Raw genomic sequence first — 16,017 nt, 5'->3', positions numbered from 1 at the left:
TTCTTCTTCTGTTAGAAAACAGACGAACAGAGGAAGAGGACAACCTCTCATGGCGAAGAAACAATCCTGGACGGCTCGGGAAATCCAAACGAAAGATTCAAAACAAAAAGAAATCGAAAACAGCGCGACACCGATCGATAGTTCCAAAATAACCGTCCCTAAAGTCATGCAAGAGAAAGATTTTTGGGACGACGAAATGTTCGAGTCAGTAGGAGACGTGGTCGGGAAGTGGGGATTAGTTCTCGTCGCGGTGTTTGCGGCGATATCTGGGATTATTGCCAGCAAAACGTACAACGAAGGTGCGGTGGAGGTGGATTTTACCGCGTACGATAGTCCCGAGGAAGCAGTCGCGGCATCGGTGCGAGTGGCGGCGGCGCCGGTGAAGAAAAGTAGCGTGGTGAGTGCACCGACTGTCGTTGGCGAAGACGATGTCGTTAGAGAGGTGATTGTTGAGTAAAAAATTGTGGAAATAATAATGAAACACGCTCGTCGTATCTATTTTTATACCGTCGTCGCGCTCGATCTGCAAGAGATGGTCGGTGACATCATCTCCCATGCCCTCACTCACTGCGTGTTTGTTGCGTACACACATATCATATCATCAAACAATAGTGCTCGAACAACTATCGCCGCTGTGTTTTAACAGCGATAACGCTTTCGTCAGCCGCGCGGCGGCGATTTTCAAATCGGCGTTTTCGCCCTCCACTTCGTTCATGATACACTTGCGAGCCTTCTCAACTTCGGCGTCGGCCATTTTTCGGTAACTCCGCTCTTTTTGAACCGCAGATTCGAGGTTACGAACGGATTTAGAGAGTGCTTGAACCAACGTTTGAATTCGAGAGGAGGATGTGTTGTTGGATGGTTTCGTTACGTATTCGTTCTGTTTCTCCTCCTCCTCCGCGTTTACTTCGTCGTCGTCCTTTCGCAATTTTTGGCGCTCGCCGTAATCGTACTCTTCGTTGTCGTCAACTAAATCAAACGCCCCAACCTCTTCAACATCGCTCCCCTTGACCATCTCATCGCACACGAGCGCGACTTTATCCATATTTACCCAACACTCGCGCACTCTTTCCCTCGCCTCTCGCGCTTTCCTCTTGTGCCACTCTCCTTTCCGTTTCCACGTTGACTCTTTCCTCGTGCACTCTTCGACCACTTTCCTTAACATCTCGTTTTCCTCTTTCGCTTTTTGCAACTTCATCTCCGACTCCGTCAATTGCTTTTCACCTTCCGCGACCATCTCTCTGGTCAATTCCAACCGCTCGTACAATCGATCGATCAACGTTTTCTTCTCTGAGAGTTCTCGCTCTCGTTTTTTCGCGGTTTCGAGTATCGTTTTTTCCAGCGTTGACACCGCGTCGTTGACGCGAGATTTCGAGAGATGGAAGTGCGATTCCAACGAAGTCTTCTTCCCATCATCACCATCACCATCAGTCGTCGTCGTCATCTCGATGATGACTTTGAGAACAACAGCTTAATAATAAATAAAGCGGAGCAGCAAAGAGGAGGTCAAAACTTTGACCAATTGACTTTTTTTTCGTTCTTTTCTAAAAAAAACCGTTCGTGTTCAATTGGTTTGTGTTTTTCGTCACTTCATTCTTCCGTTCGGTTTGTTACATTTTTTAAGAAGGAACACAACAAACAGAACGCAGAACAAGAACAAGAATAACAGTGAGATAATAAGAGAATACCAGAAGATAAGAAGAATATAAGAATATAAGAATAGAATAATTATCTCATCATGTGGTTCCGAGTGATAATGCTCTTGGCGATGATCAAAGGCGACAACATCGAAGGCGCGTTATCGAACATCGGGTACGTGATGTTGTCCTCGTCGTTACACTCGGGATTTCAGCTCGTGCAAGGGAAAATAATGCTCCCGAAGCTCGTCAAAATGGGCAAAGTGCACCCGGAGGCTCTGCGAAAGGCGAAATTCCCCATGAGACGAATGCTGTGGCATTTTTTTGTGGCCAGTTTCGTGGCGTACTTATTGGTGCAATCCGGCTCGAAACGATTGACGTGGTTCTTGTTAGTCACCACCGGAGTGTTTCCTATTTTTCGGTGCTTCGCGTTTCCGAAAATGTGGCCGATTCCAGCGTTTATGTGTTTGGTGATGTATTTCGTGTGGAGAAACGAAGGCGTGCAGGAGTTATTCTTAGGTCTGTTATTGTTTCAAGCCGTGCCGGTGATGCAGGAGATTATGACGTTTTATTTGCAGCCGGTCGTAGGGAGGAGGCTGGCGAGAGTCGGCGCGTTCGCGGCGTGGTTGACGGCGTTTGCGATGTGCGTGCCCATTGCCGGGACCTTTTTATGGGCGATGTTTGATTCGAAATCGTTCGATAGATTTGTGAGGAGAAGGAATAGAAAAGAATACAACGGATATTGGAGGAAGTACGAGTGGTTCCAGGGTATTTTGGGATTCGTGGACGATAGCGGCGAAAATCCGTTTCAAGTTTTAGGCGTTTCGCAAAGCGCGACGGCGGCGCAAATTCGTAAACGATTTCGAGATTTGAGCGTGAAGTATCATCCGGATAAGACGGGGAACGATCCGGTGAAGTCGGCGTATTTCGTAAAATTGCAAAGGGCGATGGAGGCGATTACGAGCGGCACCGCGGATGGTAAAGTGAACGAAAACGCGTTGATGGAACGCGTGAGCGGAACTATTCACAGGTGCGCAGAGTTGACGCCAGTGATCGGGATGTGGTTGGCGTTATCTCTTTGGGGTGCTTTCGTTGAATTTATGCAAAACAGAGGTAAACGAAAGAGTAAGAGAAGAAAAGGGGGGAAGAAGAAGAGTAAGAAGAAAAGTAAGAGTGAGAAGAAGAAGAGCGATAAGACCGACGACGGAAAGGAGAATACTAATAATGGTGTCGAAAGTACTCATCCGACGACGAATGTAGAAGAGAAGAAAGAAGAGTATAGAACATTCCCGTCATCATCCTCGGACGACGACGATGATAATGGAGAAGGCGAATCCTCCTCCGGTGACGAAGAAGACGAAGATGGAGACGAAGAGGAGGAAGACGTTTTGCCAAACGTCGGGCCGTCCTTCGTCGGCGCGTCCGTGCTCAGCGACATTTACGGCGGTCAAAGGAGAAGACCATCCGCAAAAGGCCGCGCTTCGGCAGGTTTACGAACCAGCGAGCCAAGAACAGTCGGTGGACGGCGCATTCAAACGCCAATCGTTATGCCGCATCGGGGAAAGGACGCCGTTACGAACAACACCACTAAAGTCAACACCGACGACGACGGGAAGAAGAGCGACGATAAAAAGAAGGAGAATTAAAGTAGTAGTAGTAGTAGTAGTAGTAGACCATAGTTGTAATACGTAGAGCGATGTCTGAGTTTTAGGTACATCTTCGCGTGATCGGCAGTAAGTAGAGCGACTTTCACGAAGCCTCTCTCTTTTTCTCTCTTTTTCTCTCTTCAAAAAAAATTCTGAACCCTAATTCAGAGACCAAAACCAATTCTCCTCTTCGTTTCTCCTCTTCCACGAACAAAAAATCTCTCAAATCTCTTTGAAGGAATGGCTTCACCCTGGCACCACACACATCGTCGTCTCTGTCGTCGTTGCATTGAATAATGGCGTCTTGGCCTTCGCTCGTGGCTCAGCCGAGGAGAGGGACGGCCACAGCACCCAACACAGCACTGAGTCTAAAGAGCCGACATCATCGACAACGACGAGCGCAGAAGATGTGTGTGGTTACGATGATGGAACAACGCCGCGTGCGAAGCAACGAAGTCGTGGCGAGCACGACTGGACGTCGCTCTCGTGGTGGAGATGCACTTATCGTATCTCGAGCCATTTCCATGTCTCCTGGTTCTTCGGACGAGAACGACTCCCAGGAGATGGTGAACATCCGCGCCCAGTTTTCAAAGGTGGTGGATTCTTCGAACGATGAAGAGGATATCCTAATCGGTGGCAGTCGAGATTCGACGACGGCGAGCGGCGGGAGAGAGTACTCCTCGGATCCAGAGAACACTGGAAGCGCGTCGACGTCTTCAACAACGAATTCTATCTCGTCGTTTATGCAAGAAGGCGGCGTGTATAACTCGCAAATCGGAAAAGAAAAACCATTGAAAATCAACCAAGACTTACTCATCGAAGAAGCGAAACGGATTCGGAATCAATCGTTGTACGCGCGAACGCGGAAGGAACGGAGAAAACTGAGAGATGCGGCGATCGAGACTTTTAAGAGGGCGATGGTGTACGACCCTGCGGACGGGAGAGCGTACGTCGGAATCGGTAAAATTTACGTGCAACAAAAAGACTACAACAAAGCGAGAGAGGTGTACGAGAATGGAACGAGAGCGACGGGATCGGAGAACGCGTACTTATGGCAGGCGTTTGCGACGTTGGAGAAGAAAGCGGGGAACGTGCAGCAGGCGAGGAAGTACTTCGACGCGGCGGTGATTGCGAATCCGAAGCATGCAGCCGCTTGGCACGGATGGGGCGAGTTAGAACGAGAGGAAGGTAACTATCAAAGAGCGAGGGATTTGTTCTTAAAGGGAGTGATGAAAGTGCCGAAAAGTGATGCTTCGGCGCATTTGTATCACTCGTTGGGTCTCATGGCGATGGAGAGAGGGAGATACGACGAGGCGAGGAAACATTTCAGAGACGGGGCGAACACGGAAAAAGGGGCGAAGTCAGCCGCGATTTGGCAGTGCTGGGGTTTGTTAGAAGCCGAGTGCGGGGAGAACGAACGCGCGAGACAATGCTTCAAGAAAGGTTTGGAGGTATGTCCGAAGAGCAAGTACTGTTGGTTGGCGTGGGGTCGATTCGAAGCGAGCATCGGAAACATTCAAAGAGCGAGAGAGTTGATTCAAAGAGGGGTGAGATTAAACCCCGCGGACCCAAGTTTGTTGCAAGCGTTAGCAAGATTAGAAGCGAACGATGGAAATATTCGCGTGGCGAGGCAATACTTTGCCGCCGGGACGAAACTCGATCCTTCGCACCAACAAAATTGGCAAGCGTGGGGGGTCGCCGAGTTCAGAGCTGGGAACATCGAAAAAGCGAGGGAGTTGTTTCAGCGAGGCGTTTGGATTCGTCCGGAATCGAAAGACGCTGCGGTTGGTTTACAAGCATGGGCGATTTTAGAGCGCAAGGTAGGGAACATTCCGTTAGCGAGAGAGTTGTTCAAATGTTCGGTGAAAGCCAATCCGACGAATGCGAAATCGTGGATGTCGTGGGCACAAATGGAAGAAGAAATCGATAACATCGCGAGAGCTTCCGAGTTGAGAAATCTTTGCGCTCAAGAGAGAGCGGAGGAGGCTATTGGTATGACAGATTTGTCTCCGGCGAGTCTTGTCGGATTAGACGCAACGATTCGTCCGATTCTCAAGCGTTTATCGTCCTTGTTGAAAGGCGAATCAAGCACGGGTGCGGGCGATACAATTACGCGAACTGACGAGAATGGTGACTTGTACGAAACCGATTCTTTTGTCTGGGCCGGCGACGAGCTGTTGTTTTCGAACGGAAGTGGAAGCGATGACGAGGACTACGAGGACGACGAGTTTTGATTATTTATGATAGAGAGTTCGCGTTCTTTTAATGTGATACTATTTTTACGCTCACGCAATAATCAAAGACACGGATAGTGTGACATTACTACAAAACCACTCGCTCTTGTTTACTCTGCACGTAATATGAATTAAATAACAACTCTCCCTTCTTACTACCAGCAGTACCACACAGCACTCTACTATTTATTATTATATATTTACAAAGCGTTCCTGATTTGCTTTTCGACGTCTGAAGCCGGTTTGTTCGCGACAACCGTCGTAACTTTCTTCAACTTGGAGTAATAATCAATCACTGGCTGCGTTTGTTTGTGGAACGCATCCAATCGACTTTTCAACGTCTCCGCGTTATCATCTTTTCTTTTCATCAAATCCTCTCCGGTAATGTCATCCTTTCCTGGTACCTTTGGCGGTGCAAACTTCGTGTGATACGATCTCCCGCTCGCCGCGTGAATCCATCGACCTTCCACGCGTTCGACTAAAACCTCATCCGGGATGTTAAAGTCCAAAACCGTATCGATTTTCGTCCCTTGTTTCTTCAACATCTCGTCCAACTTCTCCGCCTGGACGACTGTTCTCGGGAACCCATCTAAAATAAACCCGGTTTTGCATTCGGGTTTTTTCACCGCTTCGGAAATAATACCGACCACGATTTCGTCCGACACCAAACCGCCCGATTCCATCGCTTTTTTCGCGGCTAATCCGTTCGGCGTTTTCGCGGCAACCGCTGCTCTGAGCATGTCCCCGGTCGCTAAGTGGCACAAGCAGTGCTCGGATTTGATTTTCGGCGCTTGCGTGCCTTTCCCACACCCAGGTGGACCTGTGTTTATTATTATTGCACGTATAAGAGATATGATTAGTCTTCGTATGATGAGATAAAATGGAATCATCATCATCGTCATCTTTTATCGCGAAAGGCGGTGAGGAAAGACAAAGAAGAAGCAAAAACAAAGAATATTACCGATGAGAATGACTCGTTTCTCTGGTTTCTTCGCGCAGTCGATTCTGCGCTGGACCTCTTTCATGAGGTCGTCGGTGGAAATCGATTCGAGCGCTTCGGCAGACATTTTTTTCTTATTTTTTTGTGCTGTTTTTGTGGTGTTTCGTGAAGAAATTTTTATGTTTATCAAGCTGCTCTCTGATGAGTCTAAAACGAAGTCTAATAAAATCTAAAATCTACAATCGTTAATCTAACTTCACGTTCGCGAGTCTTTGCAACCTTTTAAACGCGTTCTCGAACTTCTTCTGGTCTTTCGGAGAATTTATTTGAAAGATAGATTCCAACTCTCGAACGTCTTTATATTTCAGTATCTGGCGTCCGGTGATTTTTGCGCTTTTCGCGATCGAAGCCGCTTCGTCGAGCGATTCGCTTTTTAACCACGCGGAAACTTCCTCAGAATCCCATAATTCGACGTCGCCTAAGAGTTGGCGATCAAACCTGTCCAGTATAGTTCGCGCAAACTCGTTCGTGCTCTCGTCGTCGTCGTTTACGTCGTCGTCGTCTTGAGAGCCTACTGCGTTTATGTTCTCAAATTTCGCTTCCTCGTCCGCGGTACCGGCGGCGCCGCCTACGGCACTCCGTTTTAAGCCGAAACTCCCAATCGCCCAAATTGTCGACCCAATTATAATCGAAGGCACGATTATTGCCGCCTTCGCCGCCACGGCGACAAAACTCATGCCACCGAAGAATGAAAAGCTCAGCAACAAAGGCCCGAGCACGGTCAACGCCACCATCGCAGCCGCGGTCGCGGCGAATATAGCCCCAAACGACGCAAACATAATCAGCGGAAGTAACGTCCCGACCGCGGCTAACGCGATTGGCACCGCAACCGCGCTCGCCATAGCCGCCGCGACCGACATTCCAGCCACCAAAACACCGACCGAAAATAAAGGATACTCCGCGACGAGTAGTATTCCTTTCCGAATGCTCTTCACGTTTTTGTTCCCGCTGTACGCAATCGCGAGCTCGTCCGCGACGACCGTCGCGATTTGCTTGAACCGTTTCCTCAACTCATCTTCCTGCGACCAGAATATAAACGCAGCCGGTGGTCGCAACGTCTTCCTTTTTGTCCTTCCATAATCACATCGTCTTTGTTGTCTTCTTAAAGGAGCAACCGTACTCGGAGCCACGAAACAACTTTTGCATCTCGCCTCAACTCTTGTCGCCGCTCTTTGTCTTCTTCTTCTTCTGGAGAGAGACGAAGAAGCAGCGGCAGAACCAGTTTCGAGATGAGCTAATCTCGTCGTCGTCGTCGTAATCATCGTCGTTTCATCAAGAACGACAACAACAACAACAACAACACCAAGAGAAAGTTAATGAAGAAATTTTCTGCTCAAAAGTGTTGTTTTTCATCAGAATTTCTATTGGCAAATGACAAGTCATTTCAGACATGCAGAAACAGACGTCAGAAGAGACTTTTTCGCAACTCGTATTTATATCACAGAGTATTGAACTGCACACAAACACTCGCACACTTTTTGGGTTTGAGCAGCAGTTTAGAAGCAGACGAGAGATCGATCGATCGACGCTCTCTTTGTTGTAGTACGAGAACGATGACGACGTTTGGTAATGATACTACTAAAAATACAACGAAGGAAAAGATGATGCCGCGCAGATGCAGGAGCAAAAAATTGATCGGAAGAAAAAAATCATCATCTCTCTTCGTTTTGCTCTTGACGACGCTGTTGTTATTGAGCGTGTCTTTCGTGGCGGAATTCGCACACGCGAAAGATTACTACTCCATCCTCGGCGTCGCGCGAGGCGCTCCGGAGTCGCAAATTAAACGGGCGTACCGGAAACTGGCGTTGAAGTATCACCCGGATAAAAACCCAGGGGATGACAAAGCGAAGAGTAAATTTGAGGAGCTCTCGAACGCGTACGAAGTTTTAACGGATGAAGAGAAGAGACAGATTTACGATCGACACGGAGAGGAAGGGTTGAAGCAACATCAGCAAGGAGGCGGAGGAGGTGGTGGTGGGCACCCCGGGGATATCTTCAGCCAATTCTTCGGTGGAGGATTCGGCGGGTTCGGCGGGTTCGGCGGCATGAATCAAGAACCGGAGACGCCGAAAGGCGAACCGGTGCAGATGGATTTGTACGTTTCTTTGAAAGATTTGTATTTAGGGAACACGATTAAAGTGATAAGAGATAAAGACGTTCTGAAACCAGCGAAAGGGACGAGGAAGTGTAATTGTCGACAGAAGATGGTGACTCGACAAGTCGGTCCGGGGATGTTTCAGCAGTACGCGCAAAACGAGTGCGAGGAGTGTCCGAACGTGAAATTAGCGAGAGAAAAGTCCACGTTGATGTGCGAAATCGAACCGGGTATGGAAGATGGGAAGGAAATCTTATTCTTCGAGGAAGGCGACGTGTTAATCGATGGCGAGCCTGGGGATTTGAAGATGATTGTGAAAGCGCAATACGATAAAGAGATGAAATGGAGACGAGGCGCGAGTGATAATAATTTGTACATGGATAAAGAGATTACGTTGGTGATGGCATTGAACGGTTTTGAGACGGAAATCACGCATTACGACGGTAGGAAGATTGTGTTGAAGAACGAGGAGGTGACCACGCCTGGCTTTGTGCAGACCTATAAAGGGGAAGGGATGCCGAGGTTTGGAAGTTCGGGGAAGTTTGGTGATTTAGTCGTGACGTATTCGATCAAGTTCCCGAAGAAGGTGCCCAACGGAAGCAAACAAATCGTCAAAGATATCTTTAGTTCGGACTTTGTCGATTTCTAATTATTTTGATGATGCGCGTGTGTTGAGATGTGGTTAATTCGTAAACAACGCGAAAATTAGATACCGGTAACAAAACAAAACAAGTACTACAGTAATTATTTTCTTACTACATATATTAAATACGAAATGGCCGAGATACCGTACAGTAAGTGGTGATCTCGTTGTTATTATTATTATCCAAGTAGAAGTGCGCATTATCGCCTCACCATTTCTTAACATGAAACAACCATCTCCACGCGATTAATCTCAATCTTCGTCGGTCCCATTTCCATCCCTCCAGACTTTTTCAACTTTGTTTCTCCTAACGTCAACGTCCCTTGAACATCGCATTCGGCTTGAAACGGCCCCATTTCCTTCTTAACTCTCTTGGCCAACGAGAACCCGTTGCAATTGGCCGGCGTAGAGATGCCTTGTTGCGTGACGACTTGAAACCCGACGAACGGCGCGTTGTTCACGTAGTCGTAGTTACCGGAAACTTTGACGATAGCGCCGCCCAAATCGAAATCTTTCGCATACTTCACGTGCTTATTCTTCGTGTCGAATTGAATCTCCCCATCGAACCAGGTTTCTTTACACGACCACTGTAAATTCGGCGTGTATTCCACCGTCAAGTCCATAAATCGGCTGTCGTCGTGCGAGACCAAGGACAAATCGGTGCCGACTTGAAAGCGCAAGTTTGGAATCGGTGCGATGGCTGTTATTTTTTGTATCAATGTTTGTTGTTCACGAGAGAGTGGAAGAGTGGAAAGAGAGAGAAAGAGCGTCAGCGATGATCAATCGTGCGCGCACAACAAGTGCACACAACAAAAAGTATTAATAAAGAACAACAACAACAGAAACATATACACACAAAACAAATGATGAATAATGACCTGGAAACCTCACGTCTAAATTCTTTCTCAATTTGATGAAAAAATTCGTCTTGTTCGCGTTAAACTGCACGTATTTCCCGACCGTATCTTTCACGTCGGAAACGCCGTCGGAAACCGCGTCAAACGTTGCCGCTGCCGCGTCGTTCATTTTCTTTTTTTCTTGTCTTCTTTTTTGCTTTTGTATTGTGGAGAATAATTTGTTTTTTGTTGTTGAATCCCAAAAAAGGTTGTTGGTGTTTTCCCCTTTTTTTTATTCGAGCACAGACAGAAAGGTTGCCTCTCTTTTTTTTTGAGAGAAGTCAAACACAAGAAAGAGTAGGCAAAATTCTTCTCAATTATATCTTCTAAAAGAGAGTTTACGACGACGTAAACGACGACGTAAACGAGAGCGACGACAAAAATGATGGACGACAGACGAAGTGCGTTTATCTTCTTTTTAGATTCTTTTTCTTTACATTCTTCTTCTTCTTCTTTTCCTCTTTCAAAAGCGAGAACAAGCGTACTTCGTATTAGGGGACGTTTTTGACTCATCTCACACAAAACATTATAAACGGCTAAAAGAAGAGAGATTTATCATCATCCTCTTCTCGCTCCCCGTCTCACCATTCTGTCTCACCATTATTACGCTGACAACACATATTATATCTCTCATTAATGATAATACTCGTAATAATAATAGAAATTGGCATCGGACTGATTGCATTCGGATGCGGTTTTACCACCCTTGGCGTCTTTCTCTTCTTCGACCGAGCTTTATTAGCCATGGGCAACCTCATGTTCCTCTCTGGAGTGACCACGACGATCGGCCCGAGAGCGACGATGAAATTTTTCATCAAACCTCGAAATCAGAGAGGCGCGTTTTGTTTCATACTCGGATTACTGTTAGTGTTGATGAAATGGGCGGTAGTTGGGATGATTATAGAGTGTTACGGGTTCTTCGCGTTGTTCGCTGGATTTTTTCCAACCGTCCTTTTGTTCTTGCAACGCGTGCCAGTGTTGGGGACGATGTTGCGGTTTCCCGGGGTGAATCAGTTCGTGAAGAAAATAGTGAAGAAGGGGCAACGGTTACCCGTCTGATGTTGATGTTGGTGTTTTGGTGCGCGCGGGTGCATTTCGTTTTTCACGGAGTTGAGAGCGTTCGCTCGCTCGCTCTTATTATCATTCAAAGTCACACCTATTATTTCTAAAGAGTTTAGCCTAGTAGTTATCAAGAGTTTGTTTTGCTATATATTTATACAAAAAGAATCAATCATCATCAGACTTATGTGTTTTGCGTTATCGGCAGTTGCGACATGTACGGCACGCTTCTCCTCTTCTTTTCTTCTTCCTCTTCTTTGTCTTCTTCTTCTTCTTTAACAACTTTCACGACTAATTTTTTATACAATTCAATCATCTCCGTCATCATCGCGTCTGGTTTCACTTCTCTTCTGCTCACGTCGGATTTACACAAAGGACACTTCCCGTTCGCTTTCGCGCAGTCTAATATGCACTTTTTGCAAAAGTAATGCGCACTGTGAGAAGAAGAATGAATTAGTATTGGTAGGGGAAATTTTCAAAATGAAGAAACACAAAACGAATAGTACCATCTCGTTCGTGAAGGCGATTCCATCAACCGTATGCACACGCAACATTCCAGTGATTTTCCCAACGCGCGTAACTCTTTCTCGCAGTAGTATAATTCTTCTTCTGGGTTTGTCTTCTTCTTATCGGTATTAGTGTTATTAGTATTATTCGTCATCGCGCGTGTATATAATGGTGTAATTGGAGGAGGTGTTTTGTTTAAAAAAATACGCGCGCAACAACTCGAGCACTCAACACACACACACACGCAAGTAACGCCACCCGTGCGAAGAAGAAGAAGGAGAAGTGTAAAGGAGATGGGCGGCACTTCGTCGAAACCGGAACCGGGCTTTCCCGTGGACACGTCGGAACTCGACGGCGACCTTCGTCTTCCAAGTCGAGCAGAGGACGACGGAGAAGAAGAAGAGGTATTTTTTAGCGCACAAAAAGTCACCGAGAAGGACGACGAGGAAGAAGACGAAGACAAAGAAGAAGAAGAAGAGATGACGACGATTCCAGAGACGTCCTCGGAGACGCAAAAAGCGAGAGAAACGAGAGAACCCGGGTCGGCGTCCGTGAAGAAGAAAACGAAGACGGTGAAAGACAGGAAAGGATCGTCGGTCTCTTCACCTCCTCGTCCGACGAGGAAACGAGGACGAAGTCCAACGCAAGAAGAAGAAGAAGAAGAGATGACGCCGGCGAAACCCAAGGCGGCGGCGTCGGCGGTGAAAAGGTCCAAAATGATTGAAGTCGCAAAGTTCTCCACGAGAAAGTCCGAGGAGAAGACAAAGAAGAAGAGAAAGATACAAACGCCGCATCTGAGCACCGGCTCGTACTTACCCGCGTCGAGCAAACACCGCGTGGAAAACGAGCTGAAACGCATAGACGCGGTTCAACTCGCCACGAAGTTAGACTTTGTCAGTCCAAATTACCCGTCCACGCGAAGGAGCGAGCAGTTCAAGAGACACGCGTTGAGGAGTTCAAGACGAGGAGAGCTTCCCACGTCGTCGCCGCAAACGACCATGGAGTGGGCTTGAGCGTTTTCACGTTTCAGAGAGAGAGAAGAGAGAGAGACAAATTGATTGAACAACAAAAATTACGAAAATTTTTCCTTCATCTGCCTCATTGGAAATGCCTAAAGAAAAAGGTACACAAACGACGACTTCTTCATCAGCTGGCTCTTTCCTCCGCGCTTTTCTTTTTGCGATCATTTTAGCCTCATTCGCGCAACAGGTCGTTTTCGTCATCTTTCAGAGACGCGAGAGTAGTAGTACTACTCGCCCCCGTTTGAAAACGAAACAGAGCAGAAGAGATATAAAAATGCAGATTCTTCAACCGCGAACGAGTAAAGTCACGCAAAATGAAGTCATCGTTGGACTCTCTTCTTTGGCTGGATTATACGCGAAAATGGAAGAGAAACACGCAATCGATGTCGTGCATTGCGCGTTGGACCTTGGGTTTCGAAATTTCGATACCGCGCCGCATTACGGGTTAGGTTTGTCCGAAGAACGATTCGGGAAAGCGTTGAAGAGTTATCCAAAAATGACGGAGGACTTACGAGAGGAGATTAAAATTTGGACCAAAGTCGGGAGAGTGATTAAAGATAAAAACGACGTGTTAAAAACGGACAGAGTGGAAGAAGGGAACGTGTTGGGGCACCCGGATTGCGTGTTTCCGGAGAACAATCCGGAGAGTCGACCGACGCTGAATTATACCGGTGACGGCGTCGCGCAAAGTTTAACCGATTCGCTGGAAAGAATCGGCGTGAAGCACATTTTTGGCATTCGAGTGCACGATTGTGAAGATGAAATGCGATTCGAAGAAGCTGCGAATAAAGATACGGGTGCTTTTGTGAGGATTAAGCGAATGCGGGACGAGGAGAAAGTCGTCGAGGATGTGTCGTTAGGTGGAAACGATCCGATGTATTCGTTGCGAGCGATTCGCGAGAGCGCCGAGAACACCTTCGACGGGGTCATGGCAGCTGGGAGTTGGAATTTAATCGATCAAGATGGGTGCGAGTTGTATAAAGAGTGCGAAAAACGAGGCATGTATATTCACAACGCTGGTATTTACGCCAGTGGGTTGTTAGTCGGTGGATCTACGTATAAATACGGACCGGCGAATGAGAATGTCATCGCGAAGAAGAAAGCGTGGGAGCAGTTGTGCGAAGAGTTTGGAAACGTATCGTTACCAGCCGTCGCCATGGCGTTTTCGGCTGCACCAAACGTCGTGAAGAAATTTGCAGTTGGCGTGAAATCTAGATTTGAAGTAGAAAAGACCTTAGAGTGGTTGAATGAAATCGATAACATCGATCCAAAGATTTGGGAAGAAGCCAAATTAAGAGGCTTGTTATCGAGCGATTGTACCGTGCCGAACGTTTTCTGAGATGATGATGCTGAGTATATAGACTGCGGTTGTATTTTATAGTTTACAGTTTACAAGTGCTACTATGCGTATATGTTGTATGTTCGTATGCCATTCCTTTCCTCCTTTTACAGCTCGTTCCCGCCCTCTTCCTCTTCCTCTTCCTCTTCTTCTTCGACTTCGGGTTTCTCTCGGCGTTTCGGTAAACGAAACTCGGCATCTCTTCTCAAGTTTTCTTCGATCCAATTGCGCAAAGTCGAAGAACCGTGTCCGTATGGCGGAGGAAGCTCGACGTAATCCATCGTTTGTATCTCTGGTGGATCGCCCCATCGTTTTGGGAACTCAATTTTTTCTTTTTGCTCAGCTTCTCCGTCGTCTTCGTCGTCGCCGCTTTGTTTCGTCGCCTCTTCTTCGTCGTTTTTCGCGGCGCGTTCTGGATTTTCTCTATCCATGTCTTGCTGCTTTAGAATCCATTTCACGACTGTTCCGGAACCGAAATACTCGTCGTACGGAGGCGGGTATTGTCGGTAATCGCGCGTTTGCAGCAATGGCACTGGTCCCCAGTGCGAGGGAAACTCCGGTTGGCCTCTTTTCGTCGGGCGATTCGTTCGCGTCGGCGTCCTACCATTTTCGCCTCCAGATTGCGACATCAAATCAAAATCTCTCGCACTTGGTGCCGGCGCCGGTCCTTCGCCTTCTTGACTCGCCCTCTTCTCGTGGAATTCCAAATCGTTGGAATCGTCCAACTCGTCTTCAAACTCAATCGCTCGATTGCCAAAGTGACTCGCCTCTATCAAAAACTTCACATCTTCCGCAAACGTATCGAAACGCATCTCGTGCGACGCCCAAGCGACGTTCATCAACTCCGACGTCCAACTCTTGTTATTTTCACACGGCGAATCTGGAGCAAATCTATTCTCGCCTTCTAAAGAACCACACACGACATCTCTCCAATCCGAGCGTCTCGGGTCTTCCTTCAAATACCCTTCGTCGTCCAAGTACCCGTTCGTTTTCAACGCCTCGAACATTTTCTCAGACTCGTACGTCTCGTAATACCCCGGAGGCGCGTTGTCTCTGAAAAACGTTTCGTGCAATTTCATCGGGTGCAGTTCCGATTCCTTTACCGGCACGTCTGAACTCTTCTGCATCTGATCGACAGTATTTCTCACCGCCCTGGCAATCCTCTCGTCTTTCGGCATGTGCGAAAACACCATCGGCAGCGTAATCTTTTCAACCTCCGGCGGCGCCGCGATTTGCGATATGGCGCCTTTCAAACGCATCTTCAAATGTCCGAAATGGTCCTCGAATATTTGCGGTAACACGTGCGACACGAACGTCCCGCCACTCGAGGCTCCGAACGCGTACACGTCCACGTGTTCTTTATGCGCTAAATCTCCAATATCCGTGCCATCTTTTTCTGAAAAATTTTTCAACACTTTGTACACCCTCGACGCATCTGGATTCCGTTGCCAACACCCTTTATTGCTCGATATCGCCAACACCGCCATGTTCTGTTCGTACGCGAAGTGAGCGATTGAAACTTCGATCGGTAATCCTCTGCATTTTGGACAATTATTTTCGTCTTTTTCGAACCAATCGAACGCGTCGTGCGCGCACCCGTGGAAAAGAAGAAACAACGCTCTCGGTCCACTCGACAGTTTTGGAACTTTGTAGAGATATTGGATGTCCTCTCCGTTGGAATCATCTCCGATGGTTTCGGTAACGACGGGAGATTTCTCGTACGCAGTCGCCACCATTACGAATGCCAAGAGGAAGAGGAGTCGAACAAAGCGCAAAGCAATACTGCGACGCATTATTATTAAACTCTTTTTGTTCTTCTGAGGAAAGACGAGATGAATGAGTTCGTTACACTTTTTTAGGGAAAAACTCTCTTCAAATCATCAAAAGAAGATATGATAGATACGACGAAAGCGAGAGGGAAAGAGGAGGAAAAGAAAGA

General features: G+C 47.3%; 13 protein-coding genes across 13 annotated transcripts; 7 read left to right on the top strand and 6 right to left on the bottom strand.

The window, feature by feature from the left end:
- Positions 1-49: 49 nt before the first annotated feature.
- Bathy03g00700 (predicted protein) lies at positions 50-457 on the top strand (the record flags this gene model as incomplete). The annotated part of the gene is made up of 1 exon (XM_007514105.1): positions 50-457. The coding sequence occupies one exon, from the start codon at positions 50-52 to the stop codon at positions 455-457; it is 408 nt and encodes a 135-aa protein (XP_007514167.1).
- Positions 458-601: 144 nt separating this feature from the next.
- On the bottom strand, positions 602-1,444 carry Bathy03g00690 (unknown protein; the record flags this gene model as incomplete). Its single annotated transcript, XM_007514205.1, has 1 exon — positions 602-1,444. One exon carries the CDS (start codon positions 1,442-1,444, stop codon positions 602-604), a length of 843 nt encoding a protein of 280 aa, XP_007514267.1.
- Positions 1,445-1,738: 294 nt separating this feature from the next.
- On the top strand, positions 1,739-3,283 carry Bathy03g00680 (predicted protein; the record flags this gene model as incomplete). The annotated part of the gene is made up of 1 exon (XM_007514306.1): positions 1,739-3,283. The coding sequence occupies one exon, from the start codon at positions 1,739-1,741 to the stop codon at positions 3,281-3,283; it is 1,545 nt and encodes a 514-aa protein (XP_007514368.1).
- A 296-nt stretch (positions 3,284-3,579) lies between these two features.
- Positions 3,580-5,517, top strand: Bathy03g00670 (predicted protein; the record flags this gene model as incomplete). The annotated part of the gene is made up of 1 exon (XM_007514005.1): positions 3,580-5,517. The coding sequence occupies one exon, from the start codon at positions 3,580-3,582 to the stop codon at positions 5,515-5,517; it is 1,938 nt and encodes a 645-aa protein (XP_007514067.1).
- Positions 5,518-5,717: 200 nt separating this feature from the next.
- Bathy03g00660 (adenylate kinase) lies at positions 5,718-6,584 on the bottom strand (the record flags this gene model as incomplete). The annotated part of the gene is made up of 2 exons (XM_007513991.1): positions 5,718-6,419; positions 6,450-6,584. 2 exons carry the CDS (start codon positions 6,582-6,584, stop codon positions 5,718-5,720), a joined length of 837 nt encoding a protein of 278 aa, XP_007514053.1.
- Positions 6,585-6,702: 118 nt separating this feature from the next.
- Positions 6,703-7,779, bottom strand: Bathy03g00650 (unknown protein; the record flags this gene model as incomplete). The annotated part of the gene is made up of 1 exon (XM_007514139.1): positions 6,703-7,779. One exon carries the CDS (start codon positions 7,777-7,779, stop codon positions 6,703-6,705), a length of 1,077 nt encoding a protein of 358 aa, XP_007514201.1.
- A 54-nt stretch (positions 7,780-7,833) lies between these two features.
- Bathy03g00640 (predicted protein) lies at positions 7,834-9,261 on the top strand (the record flags this gene model as incomplete). Its single annotated transcript, XM_007514110.1, has 1 exon — positions 7,834-9,261. One exon carries the CDS (start codon positions 7,834-7,836, stop codon positions 9,259-9,261), a length of 1,428 nt encoding a protein of 475 aa, XP_007514172.1.
- A 212-nt stretch (positions 9,262-9,473) lies between these two features.
- On the bottom strand, positions 9,474-9,878 carry Bathy03g00630 (predicted protein; the record flags this gene model as incomplete). The annotated part of the gene is made up of 1 exon (XM_007513988.1): positions 9,474-9,878. The coding sequence occupies one exon, from the start codon at positions 9,876-9,878 to the stop codon at positions 9,474-9,476; it is 405 nt and encodes a 134-aa protein (XP_007514050.1).
- Positions 9,879-10,787: 909 nt separating this feature from the next.
- Positions 10,788-11,210, top strand: Bathy03g00620 (predicted protein; the record flags this gene model as incomplete). Its single annotated transcript, XM_007513960.1, has 1 exon — positions 10,788-11,210. One exon carries the CDS (start codon positions 10,788-10,790, stop codon positions 11,208-11,210), a length of 423 nt encoding a protein of 140 aa, XP_007514022.1.
- Positions 11,211-11,394: 184 nt separating this feature from the next.
- Positions 11,395-11,871, bottom strand: Bathy03g00610 (postreplication repair E3 ubiquitin-protein ligase rad18; the record flags this gene model as incomplete). Its single annotated transcript, XM_007514142.1, has 2 exons — positions 11,395-11,644; positions 11,717-11,871. The coding sequence occupies 2 exons, from the start codon at positions 11,869-11,871 to the stop codon at positions 11,395-11,397; spliced, it is 405 nt and encodes a 134-aa protein (XP_007514204.1).
- Positions 11,872-12,010: 139 nt separating this feature from the next.
- Positions 12,011-12,730, top strand: Bathy03g00600 (unknown protein; the record flags this gene model as incomplete). Its single annotated transcript, XM_007514119.1, has 1 exon — positions 12,011-12,730. One exon carries the CDS (start codon positions 12,011-12,013, stop codon positions 12,728-12,730), a length of 720 nt encoding a protein of 239 aa, XP_007514181.1.
- A 94-nt stretch (positions 12,731-12,824) lies between these two features.
- Bathy03g00590 (oxidoreductase) lies at positions 12,825-14,078 on the top strand (the record flags this gene model as incomplete). Its single annotated transcript, XM_007514278.1, has 1 exon — positions 12,825-14,078. One exon carries the CDS (start codon positions 12,825-12,827, stop codon positions 14,076-14,078), a length of 1,254 nt encoding a protein of 417 aa, XP_007514340.1.
- Positions 14,079-14,185: 107 nt separating this feature from the next.
- Bathy03g00580 (predicted protein) lies at positions 14,186-15,871 on the bottom strand (the record flags this gene model as incomplete). The annotated part of the gene is made up of 1 exon (XM_007514252.1): positions 14,186-15,871. The coding sequence occupies one exon, from the start codon at positions 15,869-15,871 to the stop codon at positions 14,186-14,188; it is 1,686 nt and encodes a 561-aa protein (XP_007514314.1).
- Positions 15,872-16,017: the final 146 nt, after the last annotated feature.

This window comes from Bathycoccus prasinos, assembly GCF_002220235.1.
Source record: "Bathycoccus prasinos genomic : Chromosome_3".
NCBI classification, from domain to species: Eukaryota; Viridiplantae; Chlorophyta; class Mamiellophyceae; order Mamiellales; family Bathycoccaceae; genus Bathycoccus; species Bathycoccus prasinos.
This window is presented reverse-complemented; position numbering and strand designations above follow the sequence as displayed.